Raw genomic sequence first — 19,334 nt, 5'->3', positions numbered from 1 at the left:
TCTCTTATACAATGGTAGCTGCGTATCTTTTCCGTGCCCTAAATACATATTCTAGAATATGCCAGCACAGAGTCTTGGCTGATACCTCAACACAGTGCATTAACTCCACAAACGATGACATGCACAGTTATAGCTCCATGCATGCTTCTCGGGTTGATTTGACTTGCAAATCATCACGGTGGGAGGAATTGAATGAGACCTGAACACTCGCCTCACGCACTCAACATCCCATAATAAGTAAGCTGTTTTGAAGTGAGAACTGAGATCCTCTTGTGAGTATTACATACAAGGTGATATGATTCATCTGAGAAGACATATTTTTCGCTGAAATAATGAATCATCCAGCGCTGTAAACGATCCCTTTGTGCCAAAACATGATGAATAAATATGTAAGTGATGTTGAAACGATATGGAGATTGGGCTAAAGTTAACTTAGTCTATCTTTTTAAGGTGCATAGTAGATTTATACATATATATATACACATATATATATATATATATATACAGGACTGTCTCAGAAAATTAGAATATTGTGATAAAGTTCTTTATTTTCTGTAATGCAATTAAAAAAACAAAAATGTCATGCATTCTGGATTCATTACAAATCAACTGAAATATTGCAAGCCTTTTATTCTTTTAATATTGCTGATTATGGCTTACAGCTTAAGAAACCTCTAAAATCCTATCTCATAAAATTTGAATATTTCCTCAGACCAAGTAAAAAAAAAGATTTATAACAGCAAAACAAAATCAAACATTTGAAAATGTGTTTCCAGGTGTTTCGAGTTAATTAGACGATTCAAGTGATTTGTTTAATACCCTACTAGTATACTTTTTCATGATATTCTAATATTTAGAGATAGGATATTTGAGTTTTCTTAAGCTGTAAGCCATAATCAGCAATATTAAAAGAATAAAAGGCTTGCAATATTTCAGTTAATTTGTAATGAATCCAGAATGCATGACATTTTTGTTTTTTTAATTGCATTACAGAAAATAAAGAACTTTATCACAATATTCTAATTTTCTGAGACAGTCCTGTATACACATATACATCTATATATATATACATATATATATACATATATATATATACCAAATATTCAGGTCTACTTCTGCCATATGGAAACAGAAATAATAGCTTCTCCCTTTGAGAATGTTCTCAGTAAAACAATTAGGTCAAAACCAAGTAAAACACATGCACAGAAAACATGCCATGTCTAACACAAACTGGAATATATATGTGAGCCCTAAAGACATCTGTCCTTCTGTACACATTACATCTATTGCATCTGTCCATCCTGGAGAGGGATCCTCCTCTGTTGCTCTCCTGCAGGTTTCTTCCCTTTTTTCCCCCTGAAGGGTTATTTGGGAGTTGTTCCTGGTCCGATGTGAGGTTTTGGGGCAGGGATGTCTATGTGTACAGATTGTAAAGCACTCCGAGACAAATTTGTAATTTGTGAAATTGGGCTATACAAATAAACTGAATTGAATTGAATTGAATTCTTAAAACTAGAGTTCACATGTTTTTGTGGTGCAATCTGAAAGAATATGACAATGAGAAGATACATTAAAATATTTTAGATAGACCCTTAACCATCTGGAATTCAAGTAGTTCATGGCCTCGGTTTGCCAATTGTCTATTCATTCCCTTATACCTTTAATATGCATGTTATTCCTATTCCAACACAAGCTCAGAAATATATCTGACTCATTTAAATGTTTTAATTTAAAGCATTTATTCAATTTAAAAAAGCACTGTTGGAACTATTGCAAATAGCAATGTTAGCATCGTTAGCACCATTAGCGTCATCAGCCGCCAGTTTCTGGCTCAGCTGTCCACATGTCAAAAGACTCATTGAGAGACAATAGCCACGTTTCCTAATCTTGTATTTAGGACATTAAATTAAAGGTTGTGTACATGTTAGTGGACCAACAGACCAGCATTGCATCTTAAAAGACTAACATAAAAATAAAAAGACACATGAGAGGGAAGCTTTTATTGTGACATTACAGGAAGTGCCCTGTGTTTAGAGAGCAGTGCTTCATGAGCTGGGCTTGCAGTCCCCCCCCCCCTCTAGGCTAGGCTAACCAAAGTCCGAATTATCCATTAATTTCCGTCTCACAGCAAACCGCTCAACCCAAAGAGGTTCAACTATTCCTTTCCCATCATGGATGGAAATAACTTTTCCTTCTGCAGTGACTTAACTCTGCCCTCTGAAAGCAGCAGCTTCAAACACATTATTATTCCTCCTTGATCCCCGTGTTTTAAGAAAAGTTCACTGAAGGACTTTATATTTGCCGTTTAATCTCTAGCTCTATTCGCTCCAGCAGCCACTCCACTCCCCTGTGACTTGTCCTCACAAACACATTATAGAGAGGGCATGCATTTAACGACGGCTACAGGTGTGACATGTCCAATCTGGATTTAGGTACTTTATGAGCTGTGAAGACAATAGCCCCAACGTGTCACAAGTAATCCAGCAATCTGAAGCCGTCTCATGGTCCACTGCCTCTGGGCTAAGTGTCCAACCAATGGCGTGTTGAATTGCAAATAAAGTCTACGGATAGACATTCCACTGAAAGCATAAATCCTCATATTAAATATACACATCTTGTGTGACAAAGGCAGTGTGTGTTCACATGAAGGTTCAACCACACAGAAAAATGAAGGCGCCATCTGGAACCGAAAATAGTTCTTCAGAGTGGTGCCATAGAAGAACCCATTTCGGTTTCACAAAGAACCTTTCAAACCAGGGTTCTATAAAGAACCATGTCGTAAAAGAGTTCTTCAAAGAACCTATAAAGGTTCTTTAAGGCACCATTTCTGGTTCCACAAAGAACCTTTCAAACCAGGGTTCTTTAAATAACCATTTCCTTAACCCTTGTGTTGCCTTCGGGTCAATTTGACCCGATTAAATATTACACCCTCCTGTCGCCTTCGGGTCAATATGACCCGATTCAATGTTTAACCCTCCTGTTACCTTTATATTTACTAACATATTTTACCCTTGAGGTCAATATGACCCCAGCTATTAAAATCTCCAGAAAATTATTAGAATTAATATTGTTTTCCACGTTTAAGTGTGAGGTACTTTATGTTTGTTTGTTGACTCCCGAAAGAACACCGACATTAAACATTGAATCGGGTCAAATTGACCCGAAGGCGACACAAGGGTTAAATATTGAATCGGGTCAAAATGACCCGAAGGCAACACAAGGGTTAAAGAGTTCTTTAAACCTAAAATGGTGCCTCAAACAAAAAAAATGGTTCTTCAGTAGGTGATGGTTCATCGTAGAACCACAACGCCTTTTAAGGAACCATTTAAGAACCATTGTTTTTCTGTGTGCAGTTTCCCCTCAGTAGCTATTCTGCCTTCCATCTCTGGTTTTCTTCTGTGTCACACTGCAGTGACAGTGATCATTGAAGTGTCGGTACATCAACAGTGATCATTGAGGTGTCGGGTACATCCACCGCAGCCACAGTGGTGCCATTCGGACGGCTCTTGTATGGTTCCATGTGGTACATCTCTGTAACACGTGACCATTACGGTTTCTACCCATCTGAGGAGTGTTTCTCAGAGAGCTGTTTTCTCTTCGTCAACCCCCCCGTATTCTTCGAATTCAGTTCAGTTTGGATGATTTATAACTCACATTAGGTGCCAATGTTCCGTGCTGATACAAGGAGAGGTGCATTCTTCACAAACAGAGATGGGAAGTAGGATGCAGCTGTTGTTCAGTACATTTAAGGGGTCCATTAATGATGATGGTTAGTGATGGGATCCACGACCGCTTCAGTCCACATGTTGAAGTGTGAGATACGAAATCTCTATCCAAATAGGAAAAACATGTAATGTATAAAAACATCTGCCTAGTGAATATCTATGGTCAGACATTTCCCCAAAAGGTTTGATGTCTCCCCATGTCAAAACAGAGCTGAACCAGAAGGAAGCTCTGCAATAATTGGACATTTCTGAAGGGCAATTTTTTTACTGACCTTGCTGAATTTTCTTTTCTATCATTTCGATAAAAATACTGCTCACTCTTTCAAGAGTTTACATTTTGTTACAGCGACATTTCTTTGGAGTTTGAGAAATGTTCAGCTTCACCTTCAGCGGATGTCTTGGCCTTGTTCCCTTGCCAAATTTGTTCACACATACAATCACTAGAGGGCTCACTGAAATGCAGGACACTGCTAATGTGAACAAAATGCACCATGTGATCGATCCATCTCACTTTAATGTTGCTGTATGACGTTATCTGATTCTTGTTTGGCTATTAGGGTGAAACGGTTTGTCTTGTGGCTTCTTTTATGGCTCACTGGTATCAGTCGGATCAACAAACATGCGTAGTTTATCAGCATTGTAATTTATCTCTGAAGACAACTTAATAGTCTTTTTACAAGGACACATCAAGAAAGCAATGAAAAATAGACCATTAAACAGTTGTCTCTGTTGTGTTGTGTCTCACAGTCAGCCAGCATCATATTATACCTGTATCAAAGACAACTCCAAAGACCTCTATGAGCCATATGCCTTTGATTGAAGAACACTTCCAATCTGTTAAAACAGATTAAAGATACACGGCTGAACTGAAGGTAATTTAATTCTGTCTGGAAACAAATCTCTCGCTAATTCTGACGTAGAAAGCTAAGAAATATAATTACTCTAATGTGGAGGGTCTGGCTTGAAATGCTAGTTTGAAATCAACTTTGAGTCAGTGTCTACCAGCTGGTTGCTGGATCAAACAGCATTTACAGAACGCAGCAGAAAGCCTGACAAATGGAATAATCATAGATTTTTAGAGAAGACACATGTTTAAGTAATCACCTAAGTTCTGCATTTACCTAAAACTGAGAAGGATGCTGGAACTGGCCGCTGAAGCTGTGGAGAAAAAGGGGGATCCGTTAGGGTGGGTAGACAGAGTTGAGGTGAGAGGGGTTAACCATGGTGGTGTATTGAGACATGAGAGGAAGAAGCAAGAGAACAGAAAAGGGTGCTTGGATGGAGGGATGAATGTGAATGGGTTGGAGGTGAAGGTGAGATGTCTCTGGTACAGAGGCAGCTTGAATAGGGTGCGGTACGACCTGGACCTCTGAAAGGACTGCAGTGGGTGACTGGGTTCCTCCTCCATGACGTCATCGGCGCTGAGACTGACACGGCTTGGGGAACCCAAAAGTGTTCTGCTCGGAGATGGAAAGTGGTGTTCGTGTCGAGTCCGTTCGGGATCTCCGGTTATTTCCAGGCCTGGAATAGTCATTGAAAAAAATTAAATCCCCAAAGTTTTGGAAAAGTCTTGGAAATGTGTTATATTCATCTGTTAATTAACGCTGTATACACTGTATGCTTTGGAATTCTCATTCTTAGTTTAAATACTAGTTTTAACAAAATGTTTGGTCATGCAAATTTTGTTTAAAGTCCTGGAAATCCATTGGTCTTTCAGTATTGCAATATAAATACAACAGTACATGTTGTGACTGATAACGATTCCCCAACACCTCTAAAACAAGACCTGAACTATAACAAAATGTCATTTTTTTCACAGTAAAATGGATATGAAATCTGAAGGCTGACATACTGACATGGCATTGCAATCCAGTACAACTACCTGTCCGAAAAGCGGATTTCCTGTCAAGTCAGACTCAGCAGTGCAGAGACAGCAGGAGTCAATCTGCTAAGGGGGCCACCGACGCTGAAATAGCAACTCACTTACAGCTGGATCTGCTGTGAATTGTACGCACACTTCCTGTCTGCCTGTCAGCAGGTGGCTGCTACACATGTTGAGAGGTCGAGGAAAAGACTGCAAAGTGCTTTGAGGAATTAGAAAACGGTCATGCAAATCTCTTGTGCCTTGTTATGGACCTTTTATTCTTCATTAAGTATATAGAAAACATTCCATCTTGAGATAATAAAATCATTGAAGAAGCAGCTACAATATTTACAAATAAACACTGATCTCTTTAAAGTGTACTTCTAGTTGTAATAGTGTTGTCCATTCATGAGAGAATACATTATGTTATCTGGTCTACGGCATGGCCGATGTTAGAGACTGACGATCAACTCCTAGACCTTCCTTTTGGACCTTCTTCTTGGTAAAATCAGTTGGCCAAATAATCTCATCAAGGTCCAAACACTCGCTTGTTACAGTGCTTTCAACTGTATTGCGTGAATAAGTTTGCAAATAAAGTTAGCTAGTTTGAACCGAACATTAGGACGATACATTTCTTACAACTCTCGAGAGGCAATTATTGTGCAAATAATGAGACCAAAAAAAAAGTGCTTCACTTTCTATGTGACTGCACATTTCGGTGTGTTTGGATGTGTACAGACAGCATTATTCCTCTGTCATTACATACCGCAGCTCGGTTTCCAAGCAACAGAATTTAGTTTGAAAAGACAGGGTGTGTATGGAACAAGCCGAAAATAGTAGTGCTAGAGAAGCGCAGAAGGTAAGGGCCGCCGGGCAAGATGCCATATTTGACGAGCTGAGAATGCTGTCACAGCAGGATTACCACGTCATTATTATTTTTTAGCAATGCTTGGTTTTGTCGTTTCAGATATTTCCTAGTAGGACTCCATGTGGAAGGCAATACGGGAATTATCCTTTAACATCTCTTGATCAGCCTGTCCAAAATGTTGTTCTCAAGAAACAGATTGTTGGTCCCTACACACACACAATAATGGTTGTTAAATGGTTCTCTAAAAGGCTTTGTGGTTCTATGAAGAACCATCAACGACTGAAGAACCTTTTTGTTTTGCTTGAGGCACCTTTATAGGTTCTTCGAAGACATTTTTAAGGAAATGTTTCTTTAAAGAACCCTTGTGTGAGAGGTTCTTTATGGTGTGTTACATGTCAGTTTTGTGTGTTCTCCCCTCCCTCATTGTTCTCCCTTCAGGTGCCATCAACACCTGTACAGGCAAATCCGACTGCACCTGGGTTCCAGAAGCCGAGCTGGCCAATCGGCTGAGTGGGCCCGGTTTAAAAGGAAGAAGCCTGAAGTGTTCCGGAGGGTTCTGGCTTATGTAAAGTTTACACTGACACTGCAAGGTGTGCAGGTTTCAGTGTAAGAATACATATGATGTTTAACCTGTTACTCCTGCTTTTGATCTGTTCACGTATTCTTTAACTGTCATCTTGTTCTCATTTCCATGGCGTCAAAAAACAACACAAGAGGGAATAAAGGCCAATGACAAGTTCAACTTGTAAAGGGTCATGGGTTACATTAGCCTATACTTAATGTACATGTTGAGTCCATGGGTGGCGTTTAGCGCTCAAGGACACTTGGAAATTATGTACAAAAATTACGTTCGCCACCACTTTGAGTGGAGAGTCCCAACAGTTGTTCAATTTAATGTTGAACAATATCCCGGACGCCTATATGGGCCACAAGCAGAGCGCACATGTGTTTAACACAGAGCGTTGTGCAATGTAAAAAAGACTTATCGTCCCTCACCCATCACCACTCACACACACTGGTCCTTAATAGAACATCTAAATGTTCAAGTTGCCCATGTTTCTGTTAAAGTAGATACTTATTTTGCCCTTAAAGCTATTAAAATGCAAATGGCTTGTTTGTGGCTTGTAGCTGTTGGTTACCATAGATAAGGGTGAAGAGCCACATGGCGACGCCTGTAACCGGGTGGGTAAACAGCATTGGGCTGCATCCCGGTCCCTGCACGGCATTTTGATCACACTCCTGTCAGAGAACACCTGTGGACGACGGCTGAAGATAAGACTTGTCAAGCGGCACCGCCCCCGCATACCGATGGCCTGGAGGGGGGGCGAACGGCGTCTCAAGCAAATTCTATTGCGAAGGCCTCTACAACCCAAATGGGCGAAGACATTTTTTAATTAGTTCCGTTACTGCGGATTAAATCAACCTGTAAACCAGTAATCTCTCAGCAGAGAAAGAGGTTGAATGCACCGAGATTTCCTGCCCTTCCTCCAACAGCCTGGAGTGCATACAGTACGTCTCATTTAGATTCTAGACCAGTCGGCTTTTATTTGTCTCCACTCAGATAGCAGGTAGCGAATGGAATGAAATGTGAAAGTATTTTACTCATAAATACCAGATAGCAATGTCTGTTTTCTGCACACATATCCACCTATATCCCAATCCGTCTCTGTTATTGTAAAGTAATACAAGGTCGCCACATTGTCCCATTTGGATGGTATGAAATACATGCATTCACAAGATGTCAGGACAATGCTCCGAGCTGTGTCACACATTCACAATGAAGGTCTTCACTGGAAAAGAGCAATTCAAAATAGTAATGTGGAGGAAAATATACTACTCATGGGTTAATGTAGTGTCCAACATTCAAGTATGTGAAATATTTGCACTCTATTGTTTGCTTATGAATTAGCTTTTAAAGACTTGACTTTGAGGTTCAATTACTTATGATGAGCCACGTTCAAAAAGTGTCATATTCAAAAAGGACCGCATTCATAAAGGACCACAATCAAAAAGGTCCAAAATCAAAAGGTAGCATATTCAACAGGGACCACATTCCGAAAGGGACCGGGTTGTTGAAGAAGACCAGTGAAATAGAGATAATCTTGTAAAAGCACAAAAATCTTAAACATAAATGATATTACTAATGTGACATTGCGAGTGAATAAAACCAGCAAGCTAAAATTGTTCATTCTTAAATCTAATAATTAGTGATGGTCATTAGTGCATTTGCAATTTTTTCGTTTTGAAACTAAAAAGTACCGAGAGATATAATTGGCAATGTGCCCATTTAATTATGCATTTAAATACTTTAAATGTGTTCCAAATCAGCTTGAAATAGTTATTTTCAATAAATAAATTAATAAAGATCTTTGCAATGCGTTTGTAGTGTCGTGCTTTTTTCCGGCTCACAGCGTAATTCTAAAAAAAAAGGTTTGCATGGTCTTCTAAATAAAGAAGATAATTATCTTAGTTCTCACGGGGAAAGAAATATCCATTCCTCTATAATAACGGGTTACAGAAAATTCCCATGAGAAACTCTCATTTACTTGAAAGTTAAAACGCAAGGAAGCAAACATGTTAATTTAAACCAGTTTTATTTTGGCTTTGGTTTGAGACGATGCGAGATACTTTGTGTTTTGAAATAATATAGTCAGTCCTGTTACCGGGCCCTCCATTGGGATCCAGTCTTTTAGGAATTGCCTGATTGCCTCTCGAGTCACCACAAGCCAGAAGGAATGCATTTCATATGCATCAACCTATAACCATAAAGCCTCTAATATCAGTTGGACTGATCCGAAGAAGCTGATCCGAATGGGCTCTAACATCCCAACAAAGTCCTGAGCCTCTCTGCATCATGTGTTACCTCGGAACCAAACACCTTATTTTCTGGAATTCCAGAAGGATTGGTCTATTGACAGAAGCAATTTGTTTGGCAGGACTCACCATCACATAAATCCACCTCAGTCCTTCCTGCACGGAAAGGTTTGATAAAGAACGGCACGTTATTCACTCCTGACCGACTCTCTGAACTCCTCTTTCCCAGACTGCCCTTGCATGTGAATCCAAAGATACATTCTCCCCTCATTACAGATAGCGGTAATGAGAAACAGGGAAAAGAGCATGTACTTGTCACACTATTGGCTGGAGTGTGTTGATGAATAGTACCAATTAGCAGTAACCTTCAAGGAGCCACTCGAGGTTTTGTTTGTCTGGAACTGGTCCTCGTGTTGAAGTGATTGAAGGTCTCAAAAAGTGTGACGAAGTAAGTTTATCCTCAGCGGTGTATGCCTCCAGAGTTTCAACTTAAGTAGGTCCTGAACTGAAGGACTCGTTTCTGAAGAATGGGGCCTTTCCATTTTCGTAGGAGGGGTTTATTGCTCCAAAAGTGCATTTACTCCATCAACATGTTCTTTTTTATCACAATATTATCCTGCATTTGTCCATTTAAACCTGATGCACTGAGTGCCAGTAAGCCCTTCCTCAGAGATCCCATTGATGAAGGAGCTTATATATTCGTTACAGTAGATTAGTGTTTTATAGGGAGAGAGTTCCTATCACGTCACGATGACTTCCTGTACGAGCACTATCCATTCTGCCCACCAGGAGTCATTTATTTACAGACCTTCTGGAGCCAGACATTGAACACCACACGCAGCAGCCGAGCATTGATCAGTTGATTTTCACTTCTTCAATTGATTGAATTTGTGATTATGAATAATAGAGACAAACATACTGCTCACACACAGATTCAAAGTCCTCGTTCTTCATATTCATCTCCACAGACATGTATAGTACATGATACATAAGTGCATACAGTACATATATCCTCATCTATTAATTAGTTTCAATTAGATACTCGTTGGGCTTGTTTTTATCTACTTATTATAAAAGAGTTATCATTATTTGATATCTCATTGGATGATGCATTCCATTAAGGCGACTGCCAGATTTAAAGAAATATGAATCGGATTGATTACGATGATGTGGCACTTAAAATTAGCCGATACATTTTCCCAACACTGACACAACTAACTTGTCTCCAATATTGTTGCCATGCCAAGCCCTCGAAGCGGTGGAAGGGGTTCGATTTTGCCATGATTATGGTCTAGAATTCCTCGTGATCATCTCCTGTTCGTCAGCGGAGAGAAAAATAATTTTGAATTGTTAATAAATAGCTGGTGCATTGTAATCTCCAATTCTCATTTATATCTCCACATGTTATCATGTCTTTCTTTACATTGTTGCTTCCAAACAATTCATCAGATATAGAGTACATACATAGCCTACAGATTACAAAAGTTAGATCGTAACTAGATATGAATAATGCATGTATCGTGCATGTTTTGCTCGATAAGCACACGTGTCCATATAGCTATCAATTGCTCCTAATGAGGAGAGAACATATGTGTCTGGAGAAAGTCTGTTTTACTGCAGCTTCGTATAGAACGTCTCTGAATTTTCAGAAAGAAGCTGCGGTCCTCGGCACCGTGTGAGTGCAGTTCTGCCAGATGGAAAAAGGCTATATTTACACCCAGCTAGAGGTTGTTGGGGAGAAAACTCTATAGGCACAGCAAAAAAACTAGTTAGCTTGTGTTGATACCGTTTTAAGAGAAACAGGACAAAATGTATTAATCTCCAAATAAGAAGAGGATTTAGTTCTGATGGGAGAAAGAGAAGACACTACTTCTCTAGTAGGTTATGAGTCAAATCTGACACACATGTTCTAATAGATGGCACCAAAGAGAGGGTGGCCTTTTCTCATAGTTGAGGTTCTCCAGACACACCGGGGACATATTTTTGTTCAACAGACATGGAGAAGTACAAGTGACCTTTTAAAACCATTGCCTGACTTTGCTATAGCACCCACTGGTGCCCTAAACACAGATCGACGCACTCTAGACTAGTGAGACATGTGACCTGATACAGAAGGTAGGGGGCTCTGGGGGGCTGTGTTCAATGAATCGTCTTACTCTATATCCTGTAGTAATACACACACTACAGAGAAGTAGCTCATACAACCACATTTCATCATCTGAACCTACCCTTCAAATTAGCGTTGATACATTTGGCGGTGGTGCTGACCAATGGCTGGTTTGCAGGGTGCTATCACAGCTATGCTATGCTTCTGGGTCACATGTCATTGCTTTTCTTGGACAGCAACATGGGATTGCAATCTGCATTTCCTTGTGCAACGCTGTTGTATAATGGCAATAAAATAACCTTGTAACATAAAATAAATGGAAAAAATGACCTAATACTTGCGGTTTCTGTTAGCTAATTCTAGCTAGTTTAGCAAATGTTACGCATCGGGAAGCTTTAAACAATTTGTTCTGTAAGGTAGCGACTACTGTAATCATTCACAGGTGACTCAAGACAAACTCTCACATGCCAATATGAAAAAAACATTCTAACGTAATTCACTTGAAATAAAACGCAGCACTGGAGCCTCCGCACACGGCGAGAGTAACGACGCACGTGAGCGTTCGCGACAGAAATAAAAGCGTCACACTCACAAGTTAGAGCGGCAGGTTTCGTACAGTCATGGAAAACCTGGAAGAGTCAAGGAATTTTAAAATGTTTTTTTCCAGGCCTGGGAAAAAAGTCCTTGAAAAAAAAATGTAATCCCAAAAGTTTTGGAAAAGTCATGGAAATATGTTATATTCATATGTTCATTTACGTACTTTGATTAAAAGAATAAACATGTAGATACAGATGTATTATTTGAATCAAACTATTGTCTCTCATTAACTGAGATTTCACAAAACATTTGGTCATAGAAATTTGATTGGAAACCCATTGGTCACTGTGGTTAAGAGCCCTGTAGAGGGTATCTTTGTCACATAGAAATTAATACTAGACTATTTATTGAAGGACAATCTCATAGCAAAGACAAATAATGCACAATTGCAGATGTTACTTATGACAACACTACATACATGTTTGTGAGAATGTTGCATTTCTATTGAACAGGGCCAGATTAGTCATGATCAGTGACATCGCCTGGCTGATCTGATTAGAATGAAATCATTGACCCTCACTTCAAGGATTTATTTTTTCTTTTGTGGCAGCAGAGCATAACTTAATCACATTACCCGCTCGTACAGGGAGCTCCGGCATGTCCGTGACACACAGGATGCAGCTTCATTGAGTTCCTTAACAAGCTCTTAAACTGAGGGGAGCTCCTTGAGATGTTCACCCATCAAAAGTAATTAATTCCTCTAAAGTTGATAATCACAGTGTTAATTATACGTGTTTACATCGTCAGAGGTATAATCAGAAGGCCCTATGCGTATTCATGAGTCCTTGATTATGTATGCAACTTAACATGGAAGAGAGTCGCTCCTGAGGCACTTTAAAAGGAAATGACATTAATGCATGAATAATGCTGTTAATAGAGCCATCACCAGTTTGTCCAAACAGGAAAAGGATGATAAGGTTGAAAAAAAGAGTTCCATGTGGCTTTTTTTCTGTTATAATTGCCGTGTTTGAAACACAACTCAGGGTGATGCATGTGTGACTATGTTTGTTATGGAAAATAGATATTAGTGGAGCATAAATGTACGGGAGAAAGTAAGAAAGGGATTTATCTCGTTAGAGTACATTTCATGTAAATGAACCAGCCAGTATTTTCCTTTTCCCTCGCGGTCATTATTTACTTCTAATGTACTTTACTTTGCTATTATTGTCTGATGAGAAATGAGGAAAACAATGACTTTTATTTTTTAAATGGCTACAAAATGTGCAATAATCACATCAAATAAATTACAGCAATACCCTATAAAAAGAATTACTTGCTCATAGTCTGGAGTCTATGGCACCAAATGAAGTAAAATACCTGGCTTTGTTGAGACACCCACACTCTACACACAACCAACAGTGCTCCACATAAGTAAGGTATAATTTAATTCAGTTTATTTGTATAGCCCATTTTCACAAATTACAAATTTGTCTAAGAGTGCTTTACAATCTGTACACAGACATCCCTGACCTTTGACCTCACATCGGATCAGGAAAAACTCCCAAACAACCCTTCAGGGGAAAAAGGGCAAGAAACTTTCAGGAGATAATGGTCTTTATTGGGAAATCCATCCTGAGAGGGTGAGCAGAACCCCAAAACACGAAGTATATGAATCCTGATTTAGGTATTGATTACCATGGAAGTGTTAAAAGTCTTTGGTATTGAGGGGGTATCTTTATCAAAATAAGAAGACATTTAGAGAAAGTGTTTATTTGGAGGAAAGCGTTTGAGATTTCTACATTTGTCAATTCCAGTTCATATTCTTCCCTCAATCTGGCGGATGATGATCTCACCCAGTAGAGTAAAATCGTAGCGTAACATCGTAGCGTAACATCGTAGCGTAACATCGTAGCGTAAAATCGTAGCGTAACATCGTAGCGTAAAATCGTAGCGTAACATCGTAGCGTAAAATCGTAGCGTAACATCGTAGCGTAACATCGTAGCGTAACATCGTAGCGTAACATCGTTGCGTAACATTGTAAATTAATAAATATATTAAAGTAACATTGAGACGATCATGAACATATCACAACCACCATTAGCAGACTTTCTTATACGTTACACAAACAACGGTCTCCTGGGTGAAAGTCCTATATTGTTGGACCCATCCATCTCATCTTCCACCCAAACCTTAGTGGACTTTTTCGCTTGTTATAATATTATTATAGAACACAACTTGCAATAATAACTTCTCACATTTAGAAGTGATTGTATTACTTCACAGTTACATTCGTTAGATTGCACTGAGCCACTCTCTGTGTCATCTCCTTTCTGATTCAGCCAAGAGGATCAATATCAAAGTGTACATTCTGCACAACTGTCAGAGTGTTGATCAATACCTGTGTCTCAATAACTGGCCTCAGATTTCTGAAACGTTTAGACTCCAGCGAGTGTGTTTCCGTACAGTGCGGACATTGGTTGTGTGTTGACAATAAAACTCAAATTTAGAGTCTCTCATTAGTAAGCATTTGCCTCGCTAAGCTTCTTCTATTCGTACATCCATTCAATAAACCCGCAGCTCTGCAAATGTGAGAAGATGGTACAAGCAATATCCTTTAACATTGTTTTAAAAATCTATTTGTGCTTTTATTCTGCACTCCACAAAAGATCGGCAATCCACAAACTGCTGACGCCGACGGTCCCGTCATGCCGCCTCAGCAACTTGCAAACAAATATCCGCGGCAACTTTCTCGCGGAGTGACTTCCAAAACAGCTGCGTATGAAATTGGACGACAGCTCAAATTAAAAATTCCCCATTTGTTTTCCATCTCCCGGTCTTGACGGAGGGATGTGCATGGGGTGTGTGAGTGCAGGGAGCTTCCATTGCAGATGGCGGTTGTGTGCTGCACCCTGCAGCCCCGGGGGGAGCTCCGGGGGGCTCGGTTAATGAGCAGAGCTGCGAGGACCTGTGTGTGTGTGTCTGGATGACGGACACCTGTAGGAAGAGCTCTGTGGGGGGGGGGGCACTAACGCTGCGTTCACACCGAAAGCGTCGCCAATATTCGAGTTTACTCGCTTGACTATTTGTGGCTTTTCGCATCATTCGCGCCTTAGAGGGGCGGGGCTTATTCCCGTAGCTTGCATGAAAATGTACTTTTAAAACCCTTGTGTGACTCTACATTGGACACACACATATCAAACTAAAAATCTTAAAAGTGCATGTAAATTGTCAAATAATATGCATTCTTTTTTTTATTTCAACAAGAAATAGAAAGTACATTTTGGGAGAGTGCACGCATAAACAGAAAATAAGAAACAAAACAGAGAGGTAGTGCTGCGTTCACACCAAAAGCTTTACTCACGTGACTATTAGTGACTTCGCTTCATTCGCGTCTCAGAGGGGGCGGGGCTTATCTCCGTGGCTCGTCTCTGTGGAAACGGTTATCATCTCCTTCATCCACCATGAAGAACTACCCACTAGTTCTGCTATATACTTGTTGAGGACATCTCACAGACGTCTGAACATATAACGCCCTCGTTTTTGGTTTATAACATTAATATCATATACAGGACTGTCTCAGAAAATTAGAATATTGTGATAAAAAAAATTTTGTCATGCATGATAATATTCTCAGAAATAATTTGAAATTTTGCACCAATGGTTTGAAATATTGAAAATTCATTAATCCTATCTCATAAAAGAAAACTCTAAATATTCTTTTAAAATTTTAATATTTCCTCAGACCAAAAAAAAAATTTTTCAGGAAGATTTTTGTCAAGGCTCAAAGTTGTTAAGGCAGTCAATTAATTTGTTAATTAGATTACTAGTATACTTTTCATGATATTCTATATTTTAGAGATAGATTAATATACTTTGATTTTTATGTTACATTTTCAATAAAGATAAATAAAAATCAGCAATAAATCATATAAATCAGCTTTGGAAGAATCAGTCATGAATGAATGTTTGTTTTATTTATTACAGAAAATAAGCATTACGAAAAATAATTTTTCTAAATTTTCTATTTTCTGACTAATCCTATATATATATATATATATATATATTTATACATGACATCACCCGTAGGCTCTCACAGCTCGGTGACCTTCACCTCTAGTCTGAATGTCTCTTCAGCTCCACTAGAGCAGCAGTTAGATTCACCACCGGCAGAGCAGCTCAATGCTGATTGGCTTTCGCAACTCGGCGTCGGGCACATTTTTTCAACAAAGTTGAAATATTTCAAATTGAGCCAAATTAGGCAAATTTTTACCAGTAAGAAAAATCCTTGAAGTACATCAAGATACGTGAGAAATATATAACTTTTTTGTTGTTGCATAAATTCAAAAATCCTTCATTCATAAAGAAAATAAAGAACATGTTATATATATTCTATATCAAATCAGACACTGATGGCACAGCGCTGTGTTTACATTTGTCTTTTTTTAACCAAAAATGTTTTGTGCTGGTTATGGGTCTTTTTTATTTCACAGAGGGGCACGTCACTGAAAATCGGTTGAGAACCACTGTGAAATATGAATACAAAAACATCACTTTAGTTTACCAGGTCCATTTGGTTATATCTTGATTTATAGAGCTGACTCATAAAACATATAAGAATTAGCAATATATGAGTACAGTGTAGAAATGGGTGATGTTTGATATGATATTCATCAAACACTGAATAGAACCCTGGACATTGAGGTTATATGACATGAAATGTAACTGGCCCATTCTCTCTTATTTCCAACCGAGGATATGTTGAACGTAGAACCCGAACATGCATTTCAATAACAGCATTCTACTTGCTAAGATGTGGTGTGTTCAGGGACCCACATGCAGCTACAGGACAGCAGAGTTCTTTCTTATTTCCAGTGTTCAAACGAGTGTCTAATCCGATCCGAACCAGAAAGTGGCTTTAACGGCAGGTCGACTGGCAGGCTGGCTCGACTGTGTGATGCTCGTGGCTCCACGCAGGAGACGTGAGCCTCACCGCTGATCTCCGTGGAGCTAACGGGAGGTCCTCTTCACGCAGGTGAAACCCGTGGCTCGACACGGGCAGGAAGGTGAAAGCGACCGGGAACGTCAGACAGGCCAAACTCACGGGTCGCTAACGGCTACTCACAGATTGGCTCACGGACGGACTGACACCGGAGATGAAGAACACCGGAATATTCCTCAGATTATGGGAGATGACGATCAGCTGTGCTAACGGAGAGAGACTCGGTTTTCTACTTATTCACCCTTCGGTTTTTATACGGTGTCTTTGCGAGTGTGTTGCTGCACGTCTGGGGTGGACGGCCGACACAAATGGATGCAGCGGGCTGCAGGTGTGACCTCGGCAGCTGCTCTCCCGAGAATCTGTTAGCTCGGGTAAATGTGAGACGGAGCTCCCGTATAAACGAGATGAACTCGGCTTCTCAAAGTCATGCACTGCGTCTCATGCTCACTTCAGAAAGGACATTCGGGGATTTTAGGGACAAGTTATTTTTCTTTCCTTTCTAGCATTTTTTTGTCTCTTAGTACTTCGGTACTCCCCATCTACCAAAATAACCGAGTACAAAGTAGAAACCTCTCCAGTAAATTAATGCCTACATTCGATCCTTTTGGTTCCCAGATCTGGGAAAATATGTTTCTCTTGCAGCCAATAACTACAAGAGCCTTTTAAATTAATGTGTCATGTGATTAGACGACAGGACTGGCTCTACACGCTGTGACGGCTGAGCCTGCGGTTACCAGCTAACGGTTAGCATCATTAGCAGCGTCAGAGCTAACGGTTAAGCACGGTGCGGCAGCAATAAGCTAGCAACTTATACACACACATTCACATGACAGTTATCATTTTTCATGTAGCTTTAAGGGTACTGGTATAAGTACTGACATCATAATAAAAAATACCCAGTCCAACACACGGTGTGTTAATGTTGTATGAATAGGGATGAGAATTGATACGATTTTAACGATTCCGATGCCTTATCGATTCCTGCTTATCGATTCGATTCCTTATCGATTCTTGTATCGATTCTTATTGGGCAAGGGGTGAAAAAAAGAGCACAAACGGGTTTATTCACATTAATTTTCTTTTATATAATTTTCTATAATGCTGCACACACCATATACAGTATGTATACATACACATTTACTTTTTTTAAATAACCAAAAACATTTATACATATTCCTCTTGAACTTAAAATAAAACTTACAGTACATAACTTAAATAAAATGTATTCTGTTTAATTTAAACTAGAAATTAAAGTGCTCCTTCCTTTTTTTTAAAGGGTATATTAACAAGAACTGAGCTGCCAAAAATGAAACGAGCAGTGGCAAATACCAAGTGTGCAACCATCATAAACAATTCTTGTGCAGAAAAATAAGCATGTCTGCTTTCTCCGGGAGGATACGCGATCTCTCAGGACTTATTGTGTCTCCAGCCGTGGAGAACACTCTCTCAGATGGGCTGGAGGATGCCTGAACACAAAGATATGACTCAGCCAAACCTGACAGCAGGGATAAAGTGTCTCTCTTGTGCCACCACCAAAGGGTGGCGTGATTTGTAGAGGGGATGGAGGGCAGACTTCTGTACAGCTGGACCTCTTGATGGACTCTCTGGGCCATGGACTCAGGGATCAGCTCACGGTCCTCCTCTTCAAAGAGTTCCTCCAAGGCTGTCCTTTTACTCTGCTTTACGGCTGGTGTCTGAAATGAAATGGACATCAGCAAATGGTTTGGATTAAATTAAATAATCTAAAAATCCATGCCATCTATCATCATCATTTATCAAAATTAGCTGAATTTACATCGTCATCTTCTTCCCCCTCTTCATCCCCCTGCCTCTGTGTCTCTCCTTGCTCTGACAACTTGAGAAGAAATTCACCATGTAAGAACCACAGAGCCAGAGAGAAATGTCTCACAAAAATTCGCTCCAATCAAAGGGATTGTCAAATTCAGATACCTCATTTGCAGCTGCCTCCGAGTTTGCTGCCACTGCTGCTTCCCTGACCCTGTCCCAGATCTCTTCCTTATCCAGTTTTGTTTTAAATCTGGGGTCTAACACGGTGGCCTCCTCCAGGAATGCCTGGACATCAGCATCCTTAAGTTTAAAGAGATGGACAGACATTAGGGGACATTATATATATTGCTTTATCAAATCTTTTAATTGCTTTAGTCCATAAAGTTTTAAATAAGCCATATTATTATTATTATTTTTTTTAAACAGTGTTACTTACTTCTCCTTTTCCATGGGTTTTCTAAGCCGTGGTTCTATTGCTGCAGCTTGGATGGCAGAAAACTGCTCGCAGAATCTCTCCATCATTAAAAACAGAGAGTTCCATCTCGTCTTTACATCCAAGAGGAGCATGTGCTTTGGCAGCTCTGAAAGGCAAACACACACATACAAGTTTACAATAAACAATTACAAGTAG

General features: G+C 39.7%; 1 protein-coding gene across 1 annotated transcript; it reads right to left on the bottom strand.

Annotated features, from left to right (window-relative positions):
- Window positions 1-18,078: 18,078 nt before the first annotated feature.
- Window positions 18,079-19,046, bottom strand: LOC130204696 (E3 SUMO-protein ligase ZBED1-like). Its single transcript, XM_056431619.1, has 3 exons — window positions 18,866-19,046; window positions 18,711-18,770; window positions 18,079-18,609 (listed from the first exon to the last, which is right to left on the bottom strand). The coding sequence occupies exons 1-3, from the start codon at window positions 19,028-19,030 to the stop codon at window positions 18,259-18,261; spliced, it is 576 nt and encodes a 191-aa protein (XP_056287594.1). The 5' UTR covers window positions 19,031-19,046; the 3' UTR covers window positions 18,079-18,258.
- Window positions 19,047-19,334: the final 288 nt, after the last annotated feature.

This window comes from Pseudoliparis swirei, chromosome 14, assembly GCF_029220125.1.
Source record: "Pseudoliparis swirei isolate HS2019 ecotype Mariana Trench chromosome 14, NWPU_hadal_v1, whole genome shotgun sequence".
Lineage (NCBI taxonomy): Eukaryota > Metazoa > Chordata > Actinopteri > Perciformes > Liparidae > Pseudoliparis > Pseudoliparis swirei.
The sequence above is the reverse complement of the archived record's forward strand: the minus strand, read 5'-3'. Positions and strand labels throughout refer to the sequence as shown.